The 16,972-nt window shown below is 50.8% G+C and overlaps 1 protein-coding gene across 6 annotated transcripts in view; it reads right to left on the bottom strand.

Annotated features, from left to right (window-relative positions):
• Positions 1-3,804: 3,804 nt before the first annotated feature.
• The window catches only part of LOC111146971 (ATPase copper transporting beta), a 71,400-nt gene continuing 58,232 nt past the window's right edge, over positions 3,805-16,972 (bottom strand). For 4 of the 6 annotated variants that reach the window (XM_022502768.1, XM_022502770.1, XM_022502767.1 and 1 more), the window contains 11 exons: positions 16,780-16,934; positions 16,430-16,564; positions 13,349-13,543; positions 11,766-11,948; positions 10,524-10,692; positions 9,002-9,145; positions 7,579-7,721; positions 5,940-6,143; positions 5,722-5,839; positions 5,132-5,234; positions 3,805-4,602 (listed from right to left, as the gene is read on the bottom strand). In XM_022502768.1, the coding sequence (XP_022358476.1) occupies positions 4,329-4,602; positions 5,132-5,234; positions 5,722-5,839; positions 5,940-6,143; positions 7,579-7,721; positions 9,002-9,145; positions 10,524-10,692; positions 11,766-11,948; positions 13,349-13,543; positions 16,430-16,564; positions 16,780-16,934 (1,823 nt within the window). In that variant the 3' untranslated portion in view covers positions 3,805-4,328. The other 2 variants (XM_022502769.1, XM_022502771.1) reach the window with 2 other exon arrangements.

The raw sequence follows: 16,972 nt of genomic DNA, 5'->3' as shown, positions 1-16,972 counted from the left end.
CTGGAATAAACCCACACAGCGGTGTCTATGTCTTGCCCATGCTGTGTGCGAAAGTGCAGGAAGCAGAGTGGTTTCATTCCCACCAGCTCCTACAGGGTCATCTGCAAAGGGAAACTGAGTCAGTGTGATTGCTTGCTGAATTCATTTCTTTGTATTATGCATTCCTTACTTGTTTTCTTTAAACAAAAGATGTAATTTAAGAAAAAGTTGTATGGGGACACCTGGGTGGCTCAGTTGGTTAAGCAGCTGCCTTGGCTCAGGTCATGATCCCAGCGTCCTGGGATCGAGTCCCACATCGGGCTCCTTGCTGGGCAGGGAGCCTGCTTCTCCCTCTGCCTCTGCCTGCCTGTCTGCCTCTCTGTCTGACTGTGCTCGCTCACTCTCTCTCCCTCTGTCTCTGACAAATAAATAAAATCTTTAAAAAAAAAAAAAAAAAAGAAAAAGTTGTATGAAGAATAGAACCTTTCTAACTCAAAAAGAATTTTATATCCATTAGGGAATTTACCTGCTGAAATATTGACATGATTTTTTTTTTTTTTTTAAGAGAGAGATTGCCACAAGCTGGGGGAGGGGGGAGGAACAGAAGCGGGGAGAGAGAGAGAATCTTAAGCGGGGTCCCTGCCCAGCATGGAGCCCAACACAAGGCTCGATCTCACAACCCTGAGATCATGAGCTGAGCCGAAATCAAGAGTAGGATGCTTAACCAAATGAGCCACCTAGGCACCTGTTGGCGTGAAATTTTTAAAGCTAAAACCAACCAACCAACAAACAAAAAAATCCTTCTCTAATTCAAATAATCTTTTTTTAATTAACCTATTTGATGGGCTGATTTTGGTCTATGCTGGATTTTCTTAAAATACAGGCTACTTTTACTAATCTGTTTCTTAGCAAACTAGCAGAACAATTTGACCGTTTTTTGCCATGTCAACTTGAAGGTGCCATCTTTGCCCAAAAACTAGAATTATTATCCATTTACTTGAAAGGTGACCCTATCACAAGGCTCCACTAAGATCTTAAAGACTGAAAACTTACCAGGAATGGACAGACACTGATTTCTTCTGGTGCATGTGGAATGGTTATCAGGGAGATTTGCTCATGTTTTAGAAAGATCCGTTTTTTTTAAGGACATGGAATCCCTTGCTAATGGGGTATCAACCCTCTCTTCCCACAAGGGGACATGCCTACCGGATGAAATTCCCATACACGGGCATCCACAAACGGCCCAGCATGCCTGGCATGAAGCACTACGTGGTGGGCTGGAGGGACTGCAGCGGACCAGCAAGGAGGACAAACCCCTGACTGGTTCTCCATGTGGTCACACTGAGCCACAAAGGTGATTACCGCCCTGATTCTGCAGGGAAGCACTGGCCTCAGGATGGGCCAGAGGAGGGAAGAATCCCAAACCAGATAAAGGACAGGTCCCCCGCACGTCTATGGAACCTACAGTCGGGGCAGAATCCTGAGGTGCTGCAGTCTCTGCCTGTGACTACAATGTCTGTTTCCCTTTTTAGGAAGGTGACCACATGTCCCAGTTTGCCTGGAGAGTCTCAGTTTAGGCCGGCTGGCCCGGCACAATTATTAATAGCACTTCCTTCCACTCTTCAAAGCTTCCTGGTTCTGATGACAAACTACCCTGTCACCTCCCTTCAGCTAGAGCTCACTCAGGGCCCCCCGCCACCCCAAGATGCCCACAGAGCCCTCCCAGCAGAGCCCTTCGGTCCAGACCTTTCTACTCCTCCCCCTGCCCCACTCCTTTGGGGTCCAGGGACCCAAATATAACCCTCCTGATTAAAATGTGTATGTCTGGGGCGCCTGGGTGGCTCAGTGGGTTAAGCCTCTGCCTTCGGCTCAGGTCATGGTCTCAGGGTCCTGGGATCGAGTCCCGCATCGGGCCCTCTGCTCGGCAGGGAGCCTGCTTCCCCTTTCTCTCTGCCTGTCTCTCTCTGTACTTGTGATCTATCTCTGTCAAATAAATAAATAAAATGTGTATGTCTGAGAAAGCCTTCTGACAATTCCTGTCAGGCAGAGAAGCGCTTTGAATGGGGCATATCGAGGCCTGTGTCTGGCCCCGTGGGACAGGTACCTGGACAAGGGCTGCCCTCCAGAGAGTTCTCCCCACACACCACTGAGGCAGGCCCCGCATGTGGGAGAGGGGCTCGCAGGGTGCTAGAGGGGTGGGCACACCAGAGGGTCTGGCCACCCCCGCAGCCTCCATGGTGAAACCCGACCCTTCTCCCCGCAGACCAGTCAGGGCAAAGCCAGACCCTTGCAGAAGCAACATTGCGCTGGCCTCAAGTATGCTCCTGTCACGCACAGAGCCAGCTGGAGGCGGCCTTTAGATCAGTAAAAATAAACTTTACTCTAATACAGCATGGAAAGTTTTTGAAACAGGAACTGTTCTTATCTGACACACACAAAATTCTTAACCCCTTGAACCTCTAAAAGTTATAGTCTGTGCAATCTTATAAATATTTTCATGGCCATATACACATGTGGTTTATGGTCCTAAAAGCCTTGGAGAAATCGATACAATTAGATTCTTCAGACATGATTAACTTAATTAGAAAATAAGAAAGTCCTGAGTGCAGCCAGGAATGAAGGACAGACGGAGCAGGAAGAGGCCTGAGGGAAAGGAAGACTGAAAACAACAGGAACACAATGGGACCCACTGCAGAATCATAGGGGGGGAGAAACCAGCAACATGAAATTATAGGCAAAAATGGAAACAAACTATTCTAGGGAAGGTGAGTTGACCCCAAGATCAAATTTCATTCCAAGTCGCCAACAACAAATCTATCACCTGGCAGACTTGTTCTCATAGGAGCAGGAGGCTTGTTCCTGCGGATTCTTACCGACTGATATCCAGGTGGCAGCAGCAATGGAGAAAAGACTTCCCTGTTCCGGCATGTGTGCGGGCTGTGTGATTCTGGGCAGGATACCTAGCTTTTCTGAGCCTCCTGCCCTGCCTGTCCTATGGGGACAGTACTTTGCTGGTTTGTTGGGAAGATTACAAGCAGCCTAGAAAAAGTGCTTACATGGTCCCTGAAACATAACTGATACTCAGTAAATAAAACTATTTTGTGTGTGATGAGGACTCTATCTTAAAATTTATTTTCTTTCTAGTCGTGTACTGAGGACTCTATCTTAAAATTTATTTTCTTTCTAGTCGTGTACTCCCATGTGGTTCTGTCAATCACCACAGGTGCCTCCTTTCCTAAGGCGCCAGCTCTGTGCGCAGAAGTAGACACTCCCTGAGAGTAAGTGTGATTTCCTCTTCCTCGGGTACGGCTTTCCTCCCACTTGCACACCACCAGGGGCACCACGGCCTTGAACTCTGCACTGAACTCTGTGAGCTGGCAGTCCTGTAGCAGACCACGTCCCTGAAGCTCCCGGAGCCTTGCAAGGCCATCCCGGCAAGCACACACACCACCCCCCAAGGGACGCTGTCTCAAGCACCACAGGCCTCCATGTGTCCCAAGTACCTGGACCCCACAGGAGGCAGGATTTCCCAGGTCTCAAACTGAGACCCTCACTCCAGTGGGGCAGCCACAGTCCACAAGGGCACACCATTCTGAGGAGTTAGGGTCCAGGACTCCGTGGCCATGCGGCACCTAGACAAGAAAGAACTCCTCGGCCTGAAGAGAAGCAAGGTGGGCTCTCAGGCCAGCGCGTGAGGGAATAGATTCGGGTGGAAGCGCCTGAGAGCAGCAGCAGGGATCACTACACTCCTGCTGTCAGAGATCGGACAGGGGTGCGCTGGCGGTGGGGTGGCCCCAGCGTTAAGAACACAAAAGGAAGACATGGTGCCAGCAGACATCAGTGGGTGTATTTGAGGTAAACTGTGGTCTCAGATACGCAATCATGTGGGTGTTGTCAAAAAGAACCCAACACGAGGCTTCTCGTGAGGAAAGGCCCAGCTAAGTTTTTGGTCCCGATGAGATTTTCCTTGTTTTACAAGCAGTCGTTCCAAACACTAAAGCAAAGGTTTGCGAGGAAGGCTGGCTGTCCCCTGCTCTGCTAGAGTCCAGCAAGGTTCCCGACAAGCCCAGGCCCACAGCATGGTCAGGCCGGGAAGCCTGGCCCCTGTGCCGCTGGGATCCCAGTGGGGGCGGGAAGGGGGGGGCCCAGGAGTCACATTGGGGCACCGCCCATGCTAGGAGGGATGACCAGCCATCTCCAGGGAGTGGAAGTCCCCAGGGCTGGAGGGGAGCTTCGCCCATCTTGCTGCTGGAGCTGTGCCTGTTCCGCCCGAGCCTCGGTCCCCGGGGAAGCCGGGCCAGCTACTCAGTGAGGAGACAGACCCCTGGGTCTCCACCTGCCCGCAGCTTTCAGATGCACTGCTCCTCATCTCTGTCGTTCAGGAGCAGAGACCACTTGTCCCCACCATCCTCAGCCGCAGCACTGTGTCGAGACAGCTTGTCGGACTTCAGGGAGGACAGAGACACCTGGCTGATGAAGCTGACCTGGTCCCAGGGCGTGGCCCTCGGGGAGTCCCGCCGCCGGTCATCCATGCCGATGTATACGCTCACCTGCGACGCCGTCAGGGGCTTCATGCGGCCCTGGGCCTGGGCCTCATACCGCTCCAGGTCAGGCTTCTTATAGCTGTCAAGTGAGAATCCAAGAGCATTTGAGCCATTGCGGGCACACACTTTTTTTTTCTTTTTTTGGAGGATGGTAAAGAACTCTCACCAAAGTCTTGGGATTACACATGGTATGGAAACCTCATGGATTTTAGGATTTTTAAAGGAGAGGGTATTGAGCTCCTAGGGTTCAAGTCAAGTTCGCCTGATTGAGAAACCTCCCATCCAAATGCCCGGCACCCTGCAGCTGTGCCACTAAAAGCACGAATTAACGTCTTTTTAAAAAAAGTAAGAAAGGCAATACATGAGGACCCCAGGTGCACACGTCATTTACTGGAACAACCCTGGAGCAGAGTGACTGCTACAGCAGCCCAGCATGCCGGGTGGCGAGGAGCTGCCCCCTTGGGCTGCCCATCCGGGCATTATACACCCCTACCTCCGGTGCACCAGGCCTCTGCGCACGGCACCCACCCATCACTAGCCCACAGGGCAGGGGGCTAGACACGGCTGGGCGGGGGAGAAGGCCCTTGCTCCGGCCTGGAGGGACTCACCACTTGAGCTGCAGCGACGAGAGAACCACAGACACAGAGGAGGCCGCCATGGCCGCTGAGCCCATCCACGGCTGCAGCACGATGCCGATGGGCATGAAGACCCCTGGCCGAGGGAAGCACAACACTCACACCATAGCCTGGAGAAGGTCCTCACCTCGGGCTGCCCCCTGTGAAGTTCTCCATCTCAGGATGGCTCAGAACCCCCTTTTGCCACACCATGACCATGTGCCCGCATGCCTCTTTAGTAGGCGGTCTTGGAGCTGAGCAGGGATTACGGTCTCGGGGAATGGGGTCTCCCACCCACTCTGGCCTTCCTGGGACTGTCCACAGGTGGCATCATGGGCTTCAGGGGGCACTGCAAGGGAACAGGGAATCCCAGGGACCCTCTCAGCAGGTTTCATTTCCCTTTAGAGACTTACGAAGTGGAAAATATATCAACTCCTTCTAAAATTCTTCTGCCCTGCCTGCCGGCTGGCTGCCCAGCAATGTGGGCCGCTTACTAAGTTGGGCAGGAACCCAGTGGGCAGAGAGAAGCCTTCCTGGCCTCTGGCTGGAGTCAAAGGTAACCACGCAGTGGAGAGCCACCCTACCTGCCGCGATGGGTATTCCGACCAGGTTATAAATCAACGCCAGCACCAGGTTGAGGTGTATTCTCCAGACGGTCCTCTTGGAGAGGTGAATGCTAGCCACCACATCGAGCAAATCGTTCTGTAGGAGGAACACACCGCCTGTCAGGAGCTCTGTCTCCAGGCCCTCCCTGCTCCCATAACCAGGACAACAGGGCACAAGAAGATATAGCCAAGCTCACTCTGATGAGGACAACGTCAGCGGCCTCGATGGCGACATCCGTGCCCGTCCCGATGGCAATGCCCACATCGGCCTGGGCCAAGGCCGGCGAGTCGTTAACCCCGTCTCCTACCATGGCAACTTTCTTCCCTTCATTCTGGAGCTCCTGGACCTTGGCCACCTTGTGAGAAGGCAGCACCTCTGCAAAGACTTTCTTGATACCAACCTAAAAGGAAAAAAACAAATACGTGACAACACCTGGTGTTGGCAAAGGATAGTGAACAGCAGCAGAAACCTGTGAGGCATCCTGGCCCCACCGCCTCCAGCCTCCAAGCCCAGGCAATGGCGTCAGTCACCAAACCCTAGATCCCAGGGCCTGCCATCCCCGTGCCCCCTTCAGTGGGGGCTTAGTCCTCATGCTGGTCTCCCTGCCCACCTCCCAATCTTTGGTCTTTCCAAAACAGTGGTCAGCTGGTCACGTTACTTTCAGTGGATTGTACTTCCCCTGGGATGGCATCCACACTCCTCAAGGAACTGGTCCTGCCCGCTTCCAGCCCACACTGGACTCTGCCCTGTTCAGCTTCCTGCTGCTCTCCAGCCCAATGCTGTGGTGCTCAGCCCAATGCTTCCTGCTGCTCTCCAGCCCAATGCTGTGGTGCTCAGGCTGCCCACTCTGACCTGGAAATGTCAGCTTCCCTTTCTCTGACCCCTCCCCCCTTCATCCGACCGCTCCTGAATTAAGCATTTCCTCCCCTGGGAAGGCGGCTCCAGCCCCTGCCACTCTGGGGTCAGTTGGCAGCTCCCACCTGTCCGGTGCACTTTTCTGTTGCAGAAGTGAGCACTCAGTTTAACCCTGGCCTCTGGTCACCCTTCCCCCCAAGACAGAGCTGCCGGGGGGCAGGCGCCTGCCCTCTTTGCTCCTCTCTGGAGCGGGTCCCAGGGTGGGGCTTAGTTAAGTGCTTGCTGAACAGCTAAACAAGTTTGAACCAGGAGGGGAGATGGTACTCAACAAAGTCCCGTTAGCAAGAAAGGCCATGCGAAGAAGTACCACTGCTTCCCTTGAAAGAAGCCGTTCACTTTCAAAAGCATCCGGCATACACACATTTGGGGAGGGTGCGTAGCCTTTGGGAATTGGCGCGGGAGTCCTCACTGTACGCAAGGTTGGATAGGCGTGCAGCGGTGCTGTCCTCACCACACGCGCTCTGAAGTGAGGGCTGCTGGAGACCTACCAGGACCCAGACGTCTATCCATCTGTCTGCTGCATGGGCATGTGGAAGAGCTGAGTGGACAAATCATTCCCTGAACACCAAACCTCAGAATCTGTATATTTCTGCTCTCGAGCCATGATCTTTGTTTTTGTCCCATTGGAAAGACAGAAACAGAGAAAATGTTGGAATTGCGTTTTCCAGGGCAGCCGCCTGTCCCAGGTTCAGACATCCAGGCTCCAGGGATGTGCACTTGGCAATGGCAGCACGGCGGTCCCCGTGGGGTGCTGCACAGCTCGGAACAGCAGGAGCACCCAGAGAGGGGTAAGGCCAGAAGCAATGTGGAGCGCTGCAGGCCCTGGTGTTCCTACTTTCCCTCAAAGTGCTCTGGGGGGCTTCAGAGAAACCTCAAAGGGGAAGATGTCCAGCCCCCGGCACAGGGTCCCCGGCACGCACCTGGGTGGCGATGGCTCTGGCCGTCTTCCGGTTGTCCCCTGTGATCAGAACCACGTCCACACCCATGCTCTTCAGCGTGTGCACGGCCAGGGCTGCCTCCTGCTTGACCGCGTCGGCGATGGCGATCATGGCACAGAGCACGCCTGCAGGCGACACCCTCGGTCAGTCCACAAGGGCAAGCCCTGGGCAGCCCAAGGGGCAAAGGACGCTCTGCTACCAAAAACAGTTTCCATAGCACAACGTCACATGTGAAAAACAAAACACGAAGTTATAGAACATAGCCCGGTTTTGATTTTGTGTTTTAAAAATGACCTCCATTTACAGAGGCACACGAAAGTCTGGAAGGAATATGAAACACTCCCAGGGGCTCTCTGAGGGGCACAATGAGGAGTCATTGCATTTTCTTTTGTATAGCCCTCAGAATCTTCCCAATTTCCTGCAAGGGACATCTATTACGTTGCAGAGTGCCTGGCTCATAATAACTCGGTACATGTTAGCTATTTTGATAGGAGAAACAGAACGAATACGATAAAGGCTACTGAAAAATGATGAATGTCCAAACAGAAAATCAGTCCTTCCTCTTCCTCCAGAAAGCATTCGTTGCGCTGGGTAGGGGGTGGGGGAGGTTGCCTGAACGAATCTTCAGCTGGTGATGCAGGAAGGCACTCGAGCACTGAGGGGTGACACAGCAGGTTCAGGGGAGTGGGGTGACACCGGGCATGGCTCCTTCCGCACAGCTGGTTCTGATCTGAGGGGCTGAAGGGACTACAGGGTTTTAAGGACGTTGGAAAGGCCATGGCAGCGCAAGAAGGAAAAAAGAGTGGGAGAGGACACACTTCGTCGAAGCGTTAAAGGTATCTATGTTGCTCATCAGCACAGTTTTACTTCTATAAGCAGAAACTGCCATTAACAGTGTAAGATTCCAGTCATCTGAGGCCTTTAACAGTGTAAGATTCCAGTCATCTGAGGCCTTTAACAGTGTAAGATTCCAGTCATCTGAGGCTAAGTGCCCAGACACATGCGATCTTGGGGAACTCCATGGAGGGGCAGCAATCTCATTCCTTAGGACCCGGTGGGTGTCCCCCTGGATAACAGGCCGCTGCTGCGTGTGCAGCGATGACGAGGAGGGCGACGGAACCACGGGCTCAAACAGAAGCAGACGGGGATGGCGAAGGCAGGGGAGGATTCTAAGACGGAGGAGGCTAAGACTAAGATGCCTCACTCTCGGGGGCAGGACAGGCACAGCGAGAGCAGGCCTCCGACTGAGAAGGAAGAGAGAAACTGGCAAGGCAGCCTTTTGGGACACAGAACTTAAATTAAAAGAGAGGAAGATTCACTGGGGGAAGAAAAAGGAGAAAGCCTATTTTTGCCAGAGAACTCTAAGAAACTCCGCTGTCCAGAGCAGAAGGCAAGGGGGCAGTACCGTCAATGGCCACCAGGACGGCCGTCTGGCCTTTCAGCTCATGATTCGCCATCGCGTCACTGACGTCGCTGGAAATGGTTAGGCCGTTGCGCCTCATCCATTCGCGGTTCCCGATGAGCACAGAGAAGGTCTGGGGGGTCACGTCTGTTCCAAAGAGTTTGTGGTTATTCCCAAATAGTCCAATTTTACTGTGAGAAAGGACTCAACACCATGGAGTCCGTTTAATAGCAAAAAAGTGCATTGAGCTGTTTGGAAACACTGTAACTAGCGAGCACCTCTCAGAACACCACCCTTAAAGGACAGGGAAACAGAGCAATTACCATGTGGGACGTGGGTGGGTAGAGCCGAAAAGTGTGTTAAGAGGTCCTGACAGCGTGTCCTGCACGTTAGAGATGTTATAAACGTTAAATATCTGGTGGTGTCCTTATTTGCCTTTAGGCAGTACCTGCTGGTTCCTCTTCTGCAGAGATTAGAAGCAACAGGTGCAGCTGGGAGCATCAGCAAACAGCTTGTCTACGTCTGTGGATGTTTAACAGCTGTATCTCCTAAGACACCGGGTGAGTCTTTCCCCCGTCACTTTCTAACTGTGTGTGCCACTAACCTGGGGGTCACCTCACGGATCAGTCCTGGCAGCTAAATGGAAGGATTGTGCTGAGGTTCTGAACTGCTAGGAGGTGGCAGAAGGCTTCTAATAAGACCCCAGAGCACTTAAGAGAGAACAACAGACACAGGCGTTTTGGTTTGGGAGGGCTTCCCCACTCTCACCCTGATGGCTAGCAAGCTACCCTCCGAATCAGAAAAACTTGTTTTCAAAGGCAGCTGTCACTCCAAGCAGTACCCCTTCCTGGCTCGGGCAGACCACTTCCATCTGCATTCCCTGCTACTGCGAGCGCTGTAAATGTGACCCATCCCACCGGGACTCTACAGCACAGGAGGGGGACTGGAGGAGCAAAGGAATTCCCATCTGTCCCCTCTGTAGCTTAGAGAAGCAAGACTGACTGGCGATAAGAAAGAGGAGACTTGGGGCACCTGAGTGGCTCAGTCAGTCAAGGGTCTGCCTTCAGCTCAGGTCATGATCCTGGGGCCCTGGGATCGAGCCCCACATTGGGCTCCCTGTTTAGCGGGGAGTCTGCTTCTCCCTCTCCCTCTCTCCCTCTGTGCTTATCCTCTCTTTCTCTCTCTTAAATCTTAAAAATCTTAAAAAAAAAAAAAAGAAAAAAGAAAGAGGAGACTCGAGATTATGGGTCGCAGAAGCAATACTCCACGAATTTCAGTAATATATACTACTGTCTGCCATTAGCACCAAGATTCAGAAGTATCAGAGAAGGCAACCATGGACAAACAGTAGGCCTTCCTGGGGGAGGGAGGCATGCGGTGCCCTGGCCAGGAGCCACCCTTGTCCACAGCCAGACACCCCACGGTGGTGTGCTGGCCTGGTGCTCTCTGGTTAGGCATGCCACCAGATGACCCGGCCAGGCCCAAGCCATGGCAGGCTGGGCAGAGAGACAAGGGCCTTGGATACCTATTTCCTCGGGAGCGCTGCCAGCCCTGCTCGGGGGAGCCGCCTGTTTGCTCTGCTGGCTCTCGCCGTGGGCCAGGATGCCCTCCACACTACTGACTTTGCAGCCGATGCCACAGCCGGGCACTGCTTGGAAGTCCGTGCAGTATCCCAGGGAGTCAGTTCCCAATTCCTGTGAAGCCAGGGAGAGGGGGGAGGTGAGTAGAGGCAAGAGAGAGAGAGCGGCACCGCGCAGGAGCTGAGAGGAAAGCAGGACGGGGCAGGTGAGGAGATTGACTGTAACTCGGCAACGTCTCCCTCATCCGACGCAGACATGATAATTATTAAATGGCTGTCTCATGACACGGGACAAGGGACAGACCAGAAAGGAGAAGAGCAGTTCACAGCAAATGCCCCAAATTAACGGAGGTTGGGGTGGGGGGGCAAAAAGAGGAGAGATGTTATTTTTACGTTGCAAATAATTTCATGAGAATGATGGAACAGGCAAACGGGAACAAAGCTGCTTGGAGGCTATCAGGAGGTCACTGCCCATTTACAGGCCCTGGGGGGACGAGGGAGAGGCAGGAGAAAGGCGTGAGGAGCTTCGCGTGGGGTTAACCACACAGCAAAGGAAGGATGATAGAGCACATTCGTCCTGAAGCATCACAAGAGAGAGGGGAGAAATGGCGGTCTGAATGACCCTTCACAAAACACTGACAGATTTCTGGAAGACTCCCTGTCCAGGTAGAGTAGTCAGCTTTGCCCCAAGGCCCTCTCCTCGTCTCAGCCTAACCCTCCATCCAGTTCTGTATTCCCCTTTGCACTAAGCACTCATGAAGGACTGGGCTGATCCGCCCACTGCCCTCCCCACTGGACCGTCAGCTCCCAGAGGGCGGAGCTCACATCCCAGCTGTTTTTGTTGTTCCAAGCACAGACGAGCATCCGTAAGTGACCGGTAACACTGAACCACTTTTGTGATGATCTGGAAATGGGACAAGGGACCCATCACTGAGAGCTGCATCTCCACCTGCTCCACAGGGGCCTGCTGAGGGGTTCCCAAACCCCACAAGCTGAGGCTCCTGCAAGGCAGCTGAGCTGGGGTACAGAAGCAGCAGCAGAAGAGGCATGTGAGGAAGAAGGCACTTGGAGGCTTCCAGCCCAGCCAGTGAAGTGGAAGAGGAGGCTGGGGTCGGGCGACGGTAAGGAGGAGTTTGCAGTGGGCGGCGGGGGGGTGGGGAGAGACGAGCACTGCCCAGGTCTGCATACCTCTTTACAGTACTTGGTGACTGCCACACCCAAGGGGTGCTCGCTGCTGGCCTCCGCAGTCCCCACCACAGCAAGAACCTTCCTGAGGGGCATCATGGCCACATCCACGAGCAGGAGGACCCTCATGACTTTGGGGACCCCATGGGTGATGGTGCCAGTTTTGTCAAACATCACGGTCTTTATCTGCCAAAACAACCACATCTTGGTGACCACAAATACAGATGGAAGGGACTTTAAGAGCCCACACAGTCTTGGGGCAGAACTCCATTTAACCTAGCTCAAGGAGGTAACAACACCCCTTCATAACTCATGTTAACACATCCTCTGCAATCAATCCCACGGTTCAACCACTCCCATGAGGAAGACCCGGTTTCCCTTTCTGTCTGGCCAAAACAGTCTGCATTGTGACTTAACCTTCACCAGACTGAGCAAGAAACTTCATTCTAATTTGACAGGACATGGCATGGTACCATCTTCTGGAAAGTGACACCATGCAGATTTCCCATGTCAGGACCCTGGCAGTCTGCCCATCTCCCTGTGCACAGGGTTTCCATGGCCTAAGTGCAAACGCCTATTGTGAATAAGGAGCTCGCACTCCAGGTTCAAAAAAGGAAGGGAGGGGCACCTGGGTGGCTCAGTTGTTAACCATCTGCCTTCCACTGGGGTCATGATCTCAGGGCCCCGGGATGGAGCCCTGCATCAGGCTCCCTGCTCAGTGGGGAGCCTGCTTCTCCCTCTACCCCTGCCCTACTTCTTGTGCTTTATCTTGCTTTCTCCTTCCTCGCTCTCAAATAAAATCTTAAAAAAAGAGAGATCGAGAGTGAAAAAGGGAGCGTTTCCCGGCCACAATAACAAGCCACCACCAGAGCCAGTTTCTCCACCAGGCCCACTTGGTCAATGGCAACTTGCACCTGTCCCCATGGGTCTGGGTTCTGCCATTTGGTACCTGTGTCCATGGCCAGAGCTCACTCATCCCTGAGCTCCATACCTCCCCAAATCCTACAGAAGTCCAGCTGTTTGCTGTGGTCCAAATGTCCCGCAGCCACGGCTCCCCCTCACTTAGCCCACAGCACTCAGCTTGGCCCAGTGCTGAGTGATGGTCTCTGCAACACACTTAACTGCTCTTCCTCCAACAATCCTTGCCTCCTTTAGTCCATCCTTGCATTCTGCAGCCACAAGTAACCAAGTCCCACCCCCACCGTGGGCCCTTCAGATCCCTCCTCCTCTCCCTGTTGTTCTCTGGCTTCAGCTCCTGCTGAGCTTCCTCATCTGAGAAATGGGAATGATAAGCACCGACATCAAAGAGTTGTTAATGAGATTAAATCAATTCCTATTTAATCCTGCAGCTGTTAGCTGTTCCTGCTATTATCATTAGCATCAAGCCCTGCGGGCTTCCTGTTTTACTTAATTAACAGTGCTGCCCTCAAGCCTCTTCCAGGTTTTTCTCTTAATACAGAATGTAAACAGATACTACTTTCCCACCAGTCTTCAGTCCCCCCCCCCCAAAAAAAAATCACAAAGTAACAGCTACAGAGTCATTCCAGGCGACACCTCAGAGGATAGCCAGGAGCGCAAGGGCCAACCTTGTGGGCCATTTCCAGAGGCTTGCCTCCTTTGATGAGGATGCCATTCTGGGCGGCCACCCCGGTGCCCACCATGACCGCCGTGGGCGTGGCCAGGCCCAGGGAGCAGGGGCAGGCGATACACAGCACCGTGATGGACGTCTGGAACGCAAACCGGATGATCACCTCTGTCTGGGAGATGTGCTTGTTGTGGGTCTGAAAAGGGGAAAGAGATAAAGGCAGGCTGAGGGTTAAAGGAGGAATCACACTGACTTCCAATCACAGAACATTTCAGCACAAGCAGCTGCGAGCTGAGATGCGTGATGAGCCGGGGTCTGGGGAACGTGTGGGGTTCACTCTGCTTCAGCGCTGTTATCACGTGGCTCACCTTACTGGTTCCCACCCCAGTTTTCCAACTTGACACTCTAGGCATTTCTCTAAGAGGCGCATGATGGGAGGAGAGAGTCGTGTAGAACTCCCTGCTAGGGGAAGGAGCGCAGACTCCGGAACTGGACCGTGTACGTCCATGCTGGGCCTGCCACTGACTCACATCTCTGCGAGTGTCAGCTCCCTCCCATTAGGAATGGACACAATACGACCAAGCACGCCCAGCTGGTTGTTGGAAGAGTTAAATGAGCTGATACACATATAAATACACATAAACACACAAATATACATTGTATAAAACCTGGCATGGGCGAAGCCTCTGAGAAACTGTAACTATCACATTATCAATATTACATATTAACAATATTACACATTATTATAATTTTTATCATTATTGTGAAAATTTTAAAAAATGATAGGTCTTCAAGGAATCTACCCTAAGGTGATAATCATACAAGTGGCAAAATATACAAAGATACTTATCACATCATTTTTTTAAAAAAACTAGAGACACCTCAGAGGGAATTTATGAATTAAATTGAGGGTATGGGGTGCATAATGAAATCTTATGCAATTGTTGAAACGATGGTGTATGTCTATACTTGCTGACATGAAAAGATCCCAGCAACATTGTTAAGGAAAAAAAGCAAGTACAAAATGGCATGTGTTGTGACTGAAATAGCGCAAAATTACCTGCCTGTATCTCTATACAGCTTTCAACAATACTGGAAAGAGGTTTCCCAGAGTGCAAAAAATCATCATTCCTAGGGATGGAATTTGGAGCCATCTTTATTTTCTTCTATATTTTCCGCTATTGTTTTCTTTGTAAACCCAAAACGAACAAAATGTGGGCCTCCTTTCCAGTTACCTGGCGGCACATATAGGCATTACCATTTGCATTTTGACATTTCGCATTACGTTGGTTTATTTTGCAAAATGGCAGGTGTCTCTGCAGCACAATCAGGAGACACTGAATTCACTTTCATCGCAGTGTGTTTCGGAAATCAAGGATACAGACCACAACCTCTTTAGCTTCCACCTACACTTTATTCCTTGATTTTGAAAGGCAGAACTCTAAGATAAGGTGTATTATTAAAGGGTCATTTCACTTTGATTAGAAACAGTTGGATTTGGATAGAGGGACACTGTGTTTAAGACATGAAATTTTTTGAGATAAAGATGATGTGATTTCAAAAAAAACCCCAAAACTCCAGTAATTCTCATCAAAATAACACCTGGCATTCTGATGGGATGGGTGGACTTCTAGAGGGTGACATGAACCTCTCCCTACAAATGACTTAGACAGCAGGGTGATAATACCTTAAAGGAACATGCAGTCCCTCCTTTGCCAGCATCCTCCCTGATGTTGCAGATAAAAACAGAAGAAGCCAAAGTAAGATGGAAAGGCAGGGAACAGCAGAAAGCCCCATACTCCAACCTGTTTAGGAATGACTTTTCCCACAGCCACATGCCAATGAGCTGTTCTCCCACAAAAGCAGGAATTTGAGGGAGTCAAGTGCCATAATAGCCACTGGCAAATTCTAGGAATATAGTCCTAGGTTACTTTTCAAAGCACTGAGGTCTCCTTAGATGTCAAGAGTTCAACTAGGACATTTTTCATTTTAGGACAGGACATTCGAGAGAGATGACATCTTAGTAAATGACGCGCACCCCAAGAACTTCAGATAGGCCTTTAATTAGGGTAGACATTTTTTTAAAGAAAAAAAGATATCCATTCTGCATTTACAGTTTCTTATTCTATGGCTCTAAGGTAAAAGAGGCATTCGATCTGGCTAAGTAGAAGATACTTTAAACCATAGATAAAACACTGTTCCACTCACTGGGCAGCTGTCAAATACGACTCCAAGCGGGCCATTCCCCGTTGATGCACATCAAGGTTTCTCAAGCCTGGCACTACTGACATTTGGAGAGAGAGGACTCGTGGTTGTGGGGGGCTGTCCTTGGCCTGGTAGGATGTCTGGAAGCACCCTCGATCTCTACTCACTAGGTGTCAGAAGCATTCCCTCCCCGGTCATGACAACCAAATACCTCCAAACATTGTCAAATGTCTCCTGGGACAATAAAATTACTCCCTATTGAGAATTACTGTTGTATAGAGTTCTTACTTCTCTAGCAGAAAAGTTTTCTTTGGGACTCTCCACTTTTTTGGAAGTTTGACAACATAGTATTTTCTAAGAGAGCATTCATCATCTACTTTCTAACTCAAGAAAGTATATTCCATTGTCTCATATATGTTTAATAAATATTTATTATTAAAAAGCTATTAGCACTGCCCGGGGAGCCACAAGGTTGAAGACGGTACTATCAGACACAGAGAGCAAAAAACAAATTTTCTTAAAATCTGCTAAAATGATATTATCATGCCATCAAAATTGTGAAGTGACCTATGATATGTGCCTCATGACCCCAGAAATGGCCAAGGTCACATTATCTAAATGTTATAGGCATGACAACTGAGAGCTAACTGGTGTCTGGGAAATTATTTAACTAGAAGGCAAAGGGCATCTTTAAAAAAAAAATTTGCAGAAATAGAGTGATCGTGCTATCTTGGCTAAGATTTTGCTGCCAATAAATGAAGCAAATAAATGTAATGGGTAATTAAAGCCCAACGAATCTAAGATATAAGAGAATAGGATTAATGGCAAGAGATTATTTAAAACATAGCAACCATACTGCCCAAAGCATTCAACTTACGGGAAAGTATTTCTGAACAACACCAAAATCGATAAAACCGATTATAATCCATACCACCAACGTCAGCGTTGAAATGATGATGATAAATGGGACAAAATACCCACTAAACCGGTCAGCCAGTTGCTGAATGGGTGCCTATGAAAATAAAACACCAAGACCACGGGAAATTAAAATCCACAGAGAATACACCCCCACAGGCACGGGTGAGCACTGGAGTTCTGAGCCCCCGCATTAACACGCTGACTAATCACTCCCTACTCAACAAAATCTGCCTGAATCTATGAAACTCTCAGAATAACTTCTCAAAGGAGGAAGCTGACGTTAGGTTATTTTTTAACTCTATTCATTACCTTTGACATCTGAGCCTCTTCTACCAATTTCACGATCTGAGCCAACGTGGTGTCATTGCCCACGTGAGTGGCATTAACGAGTACAGAGCCATGTGCATTTATAGACCCAGCAATCACTATGCTTCCGGGTTTCTTCGTGACAGGCATGGCTTCTCCTGGAGGTGGGGAAGGACATCAACCGTCACACCCTCAG

Source organism: Enhydra lutris, unplaced genomic scaffold, assembly GCF_002288905.1.
Source record: "Enhydra lutris kenyoni isolate GAN:26980312 unplaced genomic scaffold, ASM228890v2 scaffoldscaffold15, whole genome shotgun sequence".
NCBI lineage: Eukaryota > Metazoa > Chordata > Mammalia > Carnivora > Mustelidae > Enhydra > Enhydra lutris.
Note: the sequence above shows the minus strand (reverse complement) of the source record. Positions and strands in the feature narration are given on the sequence as shown.